The sequence below is a fragment of the Heterodontus francisci genome, chromosome 7 (genome assembly GCF_036365525.1).
Source record: "Heterodontus francisci isolate sHetFra1 chromosome 7, sHetFra1.hap1, whole genome shotgun sequence".
Lineage (NCBI taxonomy): Eukaryota > Metazoa > Chordata > Chondrichthyes > Heterodontiformes > Heterodontidae > Heterodontus > Heterodontus francisci.
This window is the reverse complement of record NC_090377.1, coordinates 135107293-135118086: the sequence shown is the minus strand read 5'-3', so window position 1 is coordinate 135118086 and position 10794 is coordinate 135107293. Positions and strand designations below refer to the sequence as shown.

Here is a 10794-nt window from a genome sequence, read left to right as displayed (position 1 = left end):
CATTAACAGTCTCTTGTCGATACCGGGTCCTCCTGATGTCCTACTGATTGACCCTGTCCAGAGATGTTTGACTTCATCCAAGATATGTCCTCTCATGATTCAAAAAGACTTGCCAACGGTGATTTTTCCCTAAATGTTACATAGATTTATTTATAAATTCTTTTCAAACATTGGGCCCACATACAATAGAATAAAATGGCAACATCAGCATCAATACCTTCATGATTGTTTCTTTTAAAAAAAGGAGGAAAATAAATGTTTCTTTATCTTGTGAACTCTGACATCAGATGCAGTGGTGGTCACCATGGAAACAGAGGTTTCTTGTCGTTGCGGGATAGCTCACACAGACAGTTCAGCAGAACCAGTGTATCCCGGAGAAACTTGGCAGGGACCATATCAATGACAAGCTTGCGCAGGATGATGGGGTTGTAGGTGATATTGGTGTAGGCATTCGGGCGTTGCTTGAGAATGCCGTAGGTGTTGACTAGGAACTCACTGAAGCCAGTGTGGATGTCAGTGTTGTAGTTGAGTTTTTCAAGTTTTGATAATAAGGCTGTGTAACACTGCGTCATTTCCCTCCATTTCTGCTTATCCACTGTTCCATCAATGGGGTTAATGGAATTCTGTAAGAAATGCAGAGGTCAAATGGGAATAAAGAGTCAGGAGAGATGTGCAACAAGCGGCTGAGATGCTATCACCCATTTTACTCTATTGCACAAAGTCACCCTTACCCCCAATGAGTCTCTCCAATATCGGAGTACACACAGGGGGCAGGAATCCAACACTGTTGCTACAGCAATCATTTCAACACAAATGTTTCAACTTAATGCAAATAAGTAAATACTCTCAATATGGAGAATCTGCATTAAGTCCCTATTTAACTACATCAGATCTAATCTTCTTTATAGGACACAACATAAAAAGAGGGAATGTAGGAAGAAGTACCTGTTTGATTTTTGTGGGAATGTTGGATACTGTGTATCCGTACAGCCTGGTTAATCCTGGGAACACGTGTGCGAGGATTCTCCGATCTAGCTGGAATGCTATCTCTCCAATCACACGACTATTCTTCTCCATATTTGAGAAGGAGTCCATCTCTGAAAGATCATGTGTTAGAACTGTGGATTAGAGATGGACTCAACAGTGAGGAGGACAGTAACAGACTTCAGGAGGACATGGACAGACTGGTGAGATGGACAGACACTTGGCAGAGAAGTGTGAAGTGAGGCATTTTGGTAGGAAGAATGGGGAAAGGCAATTTTAAAGGGGGTGCAGGAACTGAGAGACCTGGGGGGTTTGCATACACAAATCTTTGAAGGTGGCAGGACAAGTTGAGTAGGCCGTTAAAGAAGCATAGCTTCTTTATAAGTAGAGTACAAAATCAAGGAAGTTATGTTAAACCTTTATAAAACAATGGTTACTCCCTAGATGGAGTATCATGTTTAACTCTGGGCACTACACTTTAGAAAGAATGTCAAGACCATGGAGATGATGCAGACACTTATCGGAATGGTACCAGGGATGTGGGACTTCAGCTATGTGGAGATACTTAGAGCAGTAAGGGGAGGGGGCAGGTGGTGGCCTAGTGGTAATGTTGCTGGACTAGTAATCTAGAGCCCAGGCTAATGCTCTGGGGACACAGGTTCAAATCCCACCATGGCAGACAGTGAAATTTGAATTCAATTAATAAATCCGGAATTTAAAGCTAGTCTAATTGTGACCATGAAAGCATTGCCAATTGTTTAAAAAAATCTGGGTCACTAGTGTCCTTTAGGGAAGGAAATCTGCCATCCTTACATGGTCTGACCTCCAGACCAACTGCAATGTGGCTGAATCTTAAAATGCCCTCTGTAATGGCCTAGCAAGCTACTCAGTTCAAGGGCAATTGGGGATGGGCAACAAATGCTGGCCTAGCCAGTGACACCCACATCCCACAAAAACAAATTTTAAAAAAAGCGGTGTTCAAAATGATGAAAGGTTTTGATAGGGTAGATGGAGAGAAACATTTTCCACTGGAATGAGAGTTAGTAACCAAATTTTAACAGATTTAAGGTAATTGGCAAAAGAAGCAGAGGTGAGATGAAGGGAATATTTTTACACAGTGAGTTATGATGATCTGGAATGTGCTGCCTGAAAGGGTGGTAGAAACAGATTCAATAGTAACTTTTAAAAGGAGTTGGATAAATACTTGAATGAGAGATAATTGCCGAGCTGTGGGGAAAGGGCAGGGGAGTTCAACTAATTGGATAGCTGTTTCAAAGAGCTGGCATAAGCACAATGGGCCGAATGGTCTCCTCCTGTGTTGTTTCATTCTATGAACCAGGTTAGTCACATAAAACAGTGCAAAATTTTCTTGAAAGTGCAACTCCTCCTCCTAACGGTATTTTCACCTCTAAATTGTGTGTCCTCGCAGTTGAAAAGGCAGGCAGGCAAATTACTGCTGAATCAGCTGTGAAATCTGCTGGTCGGAGCTGCACCAAGCTAGTCCAGCTTAACTCCTGGGCTGATTGTCTCCCAAACACCACCCTCAGATGAAGAATGTTGCACCAAGACAATCAGGATTGTATAGCCACTATGTGGAGGATCTCATGTTATCATTCCATGATGTGGTTTGTCGGTGGAGGTGGGGGGGAATGCGGGGCTAGGTGGGGTGAGAGGACTCTATATCTACAGCGGAGGGGGGAACACAGATCTTGCTAACAGTGGGGGTAGGGGAGGAGGGACTCTTTCCAATGTTGGGGAAGAGGTGCGGTCTTAGACCAGTTGGGGGTGGGGGGGCCGCTCTATAGCAGTGATAAGGGGGCAGGAACTCTATACTAGCGGGGGGGGAGTTCTTTACTGGAGGGGGAGAGATGATGCCTATACCACTGGAATGTGCTCTGTACAGTTGGGGAGGACAGTGATGTAAATGACCTGTCCTGTTAATGACATCTTATTTTCTAACTCCTCTGCCTTAAGTGTTTCTGTTTTTGCTTCTACAGAATAAAATATTATTTTCTAGGAAAGTAATATCTGATAGAGATTACGAAGAATCCATCGGTAGTCTTGCAATAGATTTCATTGCTCCTTTCCTGACTCAGAACTAGATTGCACTGAATGTTTATATAATTTGAATACACATGATCCTTTGATGATTTAATCCCGCAGAGTTGTGAATTCTGCATCGTCCAAAAGTTTACATCTTTTACGTCATTTAGTGTTTCAACAATTCGTGCCTATAAATCACAAAAGGTACACCACAGGAGGGCCATAATAAGCACCATCAGGGGCAGTTCTCCAAACCGCATGACAGTGTGGAGAAGGGCGAGGGGATACATTCTGTGCAGTATCAGGGGAGCTCAGGGAAGAGAATATTACACATAAAGAGGAAACATTGCAGCTGCTGGAAATCTGAAACAGAAACTAGAAATGCTGGAAACGGCTCACAGTTCAGTTAGTATCTATGGAGAGAAAGACAAGTTAGCATGATGCTCAGGCGGGACCGTTAACCAGTCTCATATCTCTGCAGACCTGTTGTTCATCACTAGCACTTTCTGAAGATACCCTGGCCTGGGCACCTGCTTTTAAGTTCCAATTGCCCCAGGTATAAGAAATGGACAAGAGAAGGCTTTTGAAGAATTTCTCTCTCCTTCACCTTCTGTGGCCTCCAGGTGCTGTGCACAATATGATCTGACTGGGTGCAGTACTTTGGCAGTACCACTTCTCACCAACAACTTGCACTGTGTAGCAGTTCTTTGTACACCGGAGGCATTTCCAGGAAGGGGAGGAGAAACACAATCTGTTGCTGAGCAGCAGGAAAGCTCATGATGACAACCAAACACATGGATGAAGAAGTGGAATTTTGGGGCCTTCTTTGAAGCAAACCATAGGGATTCAGGAAGAGAATTCGAGAGTACAGATTAGCTGTACCATTAGGGGGCAGTGCAGAGTTTAGTTTAGTTTAGTTTAGAGATACAGCACTGAAACAGTGCTTCGGCTCACCGAGTCTGTGCCGACCATCAACCACCCATTTATACTAATCCTATACTAATTCCATATTCCTACCACATCCCCACCTGTCCCTATATTTCCCTACCACCTACCTATACTAGGGGCAATTGCTAATGGCCAATTTACCTATCAACCTGCAAGTCTTTGGCAGAGGGAGGGAATGGGAGAGAAACACATCAGACTGGAGGGTTGGAGGGGGTGAACTGTAAGGGCCATGTAGATTAGGGCCATGAATGGATTTATAAATGAGGACAACGATTTTGTAAACAATATGCTGAGAGCCATCTAGCTAATGGAAGTCAGCAAAGACAAGAGAGCAGATGATTTGAGATGAGCTAAGATGTGGCTGGCAGAGGTCTGAATAAGCTGTGGTTTTACCACCATGAAGTGCCCACGTTCAGCCCAGCAAGTCTTAACAATAGCAACAATTCGCATTTATATAGCATCTGTAACAAAGAGAGAAGGAACACAGGCAGAGAAGCAGAGGGAGAGGAGAGGATTTAGAGTGCTACTTGAACAGAGTGTTGGGAGTTCAGGGAAGAAGCTAGCTGTTTGGTGAGTATCTGGTAAGTGGTTAAGGTCTATTCTATTCCTAAGGGTTAAAATAGTACAGGAACTGGTGGCATGGTTAATAAAATATATAAAAAAGGAAAATAAATAATTGAATAAAATAATTAAATAGTTAATTAAAACACATTATGGATGGCAGGACAGGTGATTTGTCATGGCTGCAGCATGTGGGAGCTTCTCAATGCCAGTGTGATCCAGAGCAAACACGTCTGTAGTAAGTGTTTGCGGCTCGAGGAGTTTCAGCTCAGAGTCACTGAGCTGGAGGCCGAGCTGCAGACACTGCGACACATCAGGGAGGGGGAAAGTTACCTGGGTACTTTGTACCAGGAGGTGGTCACACCCCTTAGGATAGGGTCTTCTGATTTGGTCAGTGGTCAGGGACAGGCGAATGTGGCTGCAGCTGAGGCAGGTAAGGGGACCCAGAGGGCAGGAATGCAGGAGCCTCAGCCTTTGCAATTGTCCAAAAGGTTTGAGGTTCTTTCATCTTGTTTGGATGAGAGTGAGGGCTGCAGACTGGATGAGCTAACTGACCATGGCAACGTGATACAGGAAGCCATTCAAGTGGGGGGGCGGGGGGGGGGGGGGCTGCGAAAAGGAATGTTGTGGTAGTAGGAGACAGTATAGTGAGGGGGATTGACACTGTTCTCTGCAGCAAACAGCAAGAATCCAGAAGGCTGTGTTGCCTGCTTGGTGCCAGGATTCAGGACATCTGCTCAGGGCTGGAGAGGAACTTACAATGGGCAGGGGAAGGATCCACTCATCGATGTCCATGGAGGTACCATTGACATAGGCAGGACAAGGAAGGAGGTTCTGCATAATCAGTATGAAGAACTATGCACCAAATAAAGAAGCAAAACCTCAAAGCCAATGATCTTTGGATTATTACCTGAAGCATGTGCAAGTTGGCATAGGGCAAATAAGATTAGAAAAAGTAATGCGTGGCTCAAAGACTGGTAAGGTAGATGTGAGTTCTGGTTCGTGGGACACTGGCACCAGTACTTGGGAAAGTGGGGACTGTACCGTTAGGACGGTCTACACCTGAACCATGCTGGGGCTGGTGTTCTAACGAGGCTTTTAAACTATGCAGTGGGGGGCAAGGGATCAAATTTGGAAAGATGTGGTAAATCAAAGAGTAGAGACAAGGCAAGAGAGAAAGGTGAGAAATGGTAAACAGACTGTGACAGGAAAGGACCATGAGTACAAAACTAAGAGTAAATCAGCAGTCAAGGTTAGACATTATGATCTGATAGTCATTAGAGAGACATGGCTGCAGGATGACATAGATTGGGACCTGGATATTGAAGGGTACATGGCATTTAGGAAGGACAGGAAGCTAGGAAAATGTAGTGGGGTGGCTCTTAATTAATGATGGCATTAGATAGCACATTAGAGAGGGATGACCTATGTTCAGGAAACCAGGATGTAGAAGCAGTTTGGGTACAGATGAGAAATAATAAAGACAAGAAGTCACTCATGGGAGTGGTGTACAGGCCCCCTAACAGTAACCACAAGGTAGGACAGAGTATAAAGGAAGAAATACTGGGAGCTTTTCAGAAAGGTACGCCAATAATCATGGGGGATTTTAATCTTCGTATAGACTGGAAAAATCAGATGGGCAAAGGTAGCCTAGATGAGGAGCTCATAGAATGTTTTTGGGATAGTTTCTTAGAACAGCATGTTTTGGAGCCAACCGGAGAGCAGGCTATACCAGAGACAGTATTGTGCAACGAGATAGGGTTAATTGATGACCTCATAGTGAAGGTGCCCCTAGGTAGCAGCGATCATAATATGATTTAATTTTAAGACTAGTATTTTAAACTTAAATAAGAGCAATTATGAGGGCACAAAAGCAGAGCTAGCTAAAGGGAATTGGCAAATTAGGTTAAGGGATAGGTCAATAGAGATGCAGTGGCAGACATTTAAGGGGATATTTCAGAATACACAGAATAGATACATTTCAATGAGAAAGAAATATTCCAAGGGGATGACCCACTATCCATGGTTAACTAAAAATGTTAGAGATAATATCAAACTTAAAGAAAAAATTTATAATTGTGCAAAGATGGGTGGCAGGTCAGACAATTGGACAGAATATAAAGAATAGCAAAGAATGACTAAACAATTGATAATAAGGGAAAAATTAGAGTACGAAAGGAAGCTACCTAGAAATTTAAAAACAGATACTAAGAGTTTGTATAGATATTTCAAAAAGAAAAGAGTTAACAAAGTCAGCATTGGTCCTATAGAAAGTGAGTCTGGGGAATTGATAAGGTAAAATGAGGAGATGGCTGATGAATTGAACAGGTATTTTACATCGGTCTTCACTATAGAGGATATACGTAACAGCACAGAAATAGCTGTAAATCAGGAAATCGAAGAGAGGGAGGAACTCAAAAAATTATAGTCACCAGGGAAGTGGTACTGAGCAAATTGTTGGAGCTGCGGGCTGACAAGTCCCCGGGTCCTGATGGACTTTATCCGAGGGTCCAAAAAGAAGTGGCTAGTGAAATTGGTTGTAATTTTCCAAAATTCCCTAGATTCAGAGAAGGTTCCATTAGATTGGAAAATAGTGAATGTAACTCCTTTATTCAAAAAGGAAGACAGAAAGCAGGAAACTACAGGCCAGTTAGCTCAAACTCTGTCATCGGGAAAATGTTAGAAGCTATGATTAAAGACGTTATAGCATTAGAAAGATTCAAGGGAATCAGGCAGAGTCAACACGGTTTTGTGAAAGGGAAATCATGTTTAACCAATTTATTGGAGTTCTTTGAGGGAGTTACATGTGCTGTGGATAAAGGGGAACCGGTGGATGTATTGTACTTAGATTTCCAGAAGGCATTTGATAAGGTGCCACATCAAAGGTTATTGCAGAAAATAAAAGTTCATGGTGTAGGGAGTAACATATTGGCATGGAAAGAAGATTGGCTGGCTAACAGGAAACAGAGAGTAGGCACAAATGGGTAATTTTTGGTTGGCATGATGTAACGTGTGGTGTACTACAGGGATCAATGCTGGGGCCTCAACATTTTACAATTCATATAAATGACTTAGATGCAGGGACCGAAGATATGGTTGCTAAATTTGCTGATGACACAAAGAGAGGTAGGAATGTAAGTTGTGAAGCGGATATAAGGAGGCTACAAAGGGATATAGATAGGTTAAATGAGTGAGAAAAGATCTGGCAAATGGAGTATAATGTGGGAAAATGTCCATTTTGGCAGGAAGAATAAAAAAGAAACATATTATCTAAATGGTGAGAGATTGCAGAGCTCTTAGATGCAGAGGGATCTGGGTGTCCTAGTGCATGAATCGCAAAAGGTTAGTATGCAGGTACAGCACGTAATTAGGAAAGCTAATAGAATGTTATCATTTATTGCGAAGGGAATTGAATACAAAAGTAGGGAGGTTATGCTTCAGTTATACAGAGCATTGGTGAGACCACATCTGGAGTACTGTGTACAGTATTGGTCTCCTTATTTAAGGAAGGATGTAAATGCGTTGGAAGCAGTTTCGAGAAGGTTGACTAGTCTAATACCTAGAATGGGTGGGTTGTCTTCTGAGGAAAGGTTGGACAGGCTTGGCTTGTATCCGCTGGAGTTTAGAAGCGTAAGAGGCAACTTGAATGAAACATATAAGATTCTGAGGGGTCTTAACAGTGTGGATGTGGAAAGGATGTTTCCCCTTGTCGAAGAATCTAGATCTAGGGCTCACTATTTAAAAATAAGGGGTCGCCCATTTAAGATAGGGACGAGGATAAATTTTTTCTCAGGGTCGTGAGCCTTTGGAACTCTCTTCCTCAAAAGACACTGGAAGCAGAGTCTTTGAATATTTTTAAGGCAGAGGTAGATAGATTCTTGATAAGCAAGAGGGTGGAAGGTTATTGGCGATAGGCGGGAATTGGCATTGATGTTACAATCAGGTCAGCCATGATCTTATTGAATAGCAGAGCAGGCTTGAGGGGCCGAGTGGCCTACTCCTGCTCCTAATTCGTATGTTTTTTATGTTCCCAAAGCACTTCACAGAAACAATTATTAAGCAAAATTTGATACCGAGTCACATAAGAAGATATGAGGGTATGTAACCAAAAGCTTGATGAAAGAGATAGATTTTAAGGAGCATATTCAAGGAAGACAGAAGAGGAGGGAGGGAATTTCAGGGCTTAGAGCCTAGGCAGCTTAAGGTGTAGTGATTAAAATACGGATGCACAAGAGGCCGTACTGAAGGAACGAGAGATCTTGGTGAGTTGTCAGGCTGGAGGAGGTTACAGAGACAGGAAGGGCAGAGGCCATGGAAGGGTTTGAACACAAAGATGAGAATTCTAAATTTGAGGCGTTGCTAGACCGGCACTCAATGTCAGTCAGTGAGCACAGGGGTGATGGGTCAATAAGACTTGCTGCAAGTTGGGATAAAGGCAACAGAGTTTTGGATGAGCTGAAGTTTACAGAAGGTGGGAGGTGGCAGGCTGGCCAAGAAGGCATTGGAAAGAGAGTATTTTCAGTGGGGAAACCCCTCGATTCCATTCAGTGTCTCTCCTTTGTTCTGTGCTGAGATCACAGAAGGAAACCTATTTCATCAGGGACAAATCTTCAATGAATTCCATGGGCATTACTCACCATTCACATAGAACACTCGCGTTTTGTTCCCTTCCTCAAGGAACAGCTTTTTAGATTCATCTGATGCAGCTGTTTCTGAAAACCAGATCTTCTTGGCTTTGGGCCTAGCCTCCGAGTCTATAAGCTGTTTGTGGACATCTTCATCTTGTGAGCTACTTGGGAGATCAGGAGTACTGGTTTCAAAAAGCTCGGTCGAGCGACTGTAATTGGTGACTTTTGTTGCCTGTGCGCCACTGAGCGAGGTGTTGAGGTTCATTGAGTGTGAATCATCGGACAATGAAAGGGTGAGCAGATTCTCTAGGGTGGGACTTGGCTGCCGGTTGCGATGGTCCTGTAATTCATTGGGGCTGCACTGCTCTGGTGAACTGCACATTGTGGAACCTAAACAAAATTGACAATAAATATTGTGAACTTACAAGTGAGAAAGAAATTGACCAATCTCCTGCCTTATCTTGTTAACTCTCCATAGATAGGTCATCGTGCAACAGCTGGACCTTTTGACTGGAATTTTACAGCCGCCCAACAAGCAGGCCAGTGGCAGGGGGTGGGGCCGAAAAATAGAGTGGGAGGTGGGGGTGGCGGGGGTGGGGGGGGGGTGTGGTGGGTGCTGGTGGGGTGTCATTCCCACCACCGTCCCACCTCCGTTGCAGTTTTACATGGGGCGGTGGCAGTGAGAAACAGCCTGCTTGCCCCAGGCCAATCAAGGCCCTTATGTGGCCAATTAACTGCCACTTAAGGGCCTCATCCCACCTCCACAGGTATTTTACCCAAGGCGGATGGGCGGCAAAGGCCCCAGGAACTCCACCAGGTAAAACCTGGCTGCCTTCTTGCAGGCTGGGAGGGGGGGGCCCTCCTGATTGGGCACCCTTTGCCCCACAGAGGGCCGCCCCCGAAGCCCCAACTGCTCCCAAAGCACAGCACTCCCCCCTCCCTCCTCCCAACCGACCTCCGATTGTCCCCAGCAAGGCCACAAAAAATTACCTTCTTTCTGGGGCCATCGTTCCTCTTCCTGCTGAAGCTGGATGTAGTCCCAGCAGTGGATGTGGCCCCCGCTCCCGGTGGCACTGCTGGGACTAAGAGCTGCTGGCCCACTAATTGGCCAGCAGCTCCATTAGGCGGGACTTCCTGCCTCAAGGAGGTTGCAGTCCCACCCAAGGCCAATTGGCCTCCCGCCCAATGTTAAATTCCGGTCATTACCACTTGGTGCCCAAATTAGCTCCAACACTAGTGATGACACTGCCTTTAGACATTTTAGACCTTCTATATATCCTTTTGCTGAAGTAACACAATACAATGTAATAAGAAATGGTTGATGAGAGTAAACCAACAGGTGGAACCTGCAACAGAATCCTTGCTATTCTCAACAGCAATGGTTCCAACAATCTCAAGGGACTGAAGCAGGAAGGAGACCAGGTCTCTAAACTTTTGCCATATTTCACCATTTTATTTTGAGCCTATCCACTCCCAGCAAGCAATACTGGAATTAGCAGACAGACCATGCCAAAGAAACCCTGCTCACATTACAATAAGACTGTGTGGATTAGGGATACCACAATCAAGGCCCAGAAATTCAGTCCCTGTATGATATAGCTTCAATGATGCCACATGACACAAGACTTGG

At 44.3% G+C, this 10794-nt stretch overlaps 1 protein-coding gene across 1 annotated transcript; it reads right to left on the bottom strand.

Annotated features, from left to right (window-relative positions):
• Positions 1 to 299: 299 nt before the first annotated feature.
• LOC137372421 (speriolin-like protein) lies at positions 300 to 10423 on the bottom strand. The gene is made up of 5 exons (XM_068036309.1): positions 10371 to 10423; positions 10155 to 10264; positions 9174 to 9554; positions 946 to 1097; positions 300 to 623 (listed from the first exon to the last, which is right to left on the bottom strand). The coding sequence occupies exons 1-5, from the start codon at positions 10421 to 10423 to the stop codon at positions 300 to 302; spliced, it is 1020 nt and encodes a 339-aa protein (XP_067892410.1).
• Positions 10424 to 10794: the final 371 nt, after the last annotated feature.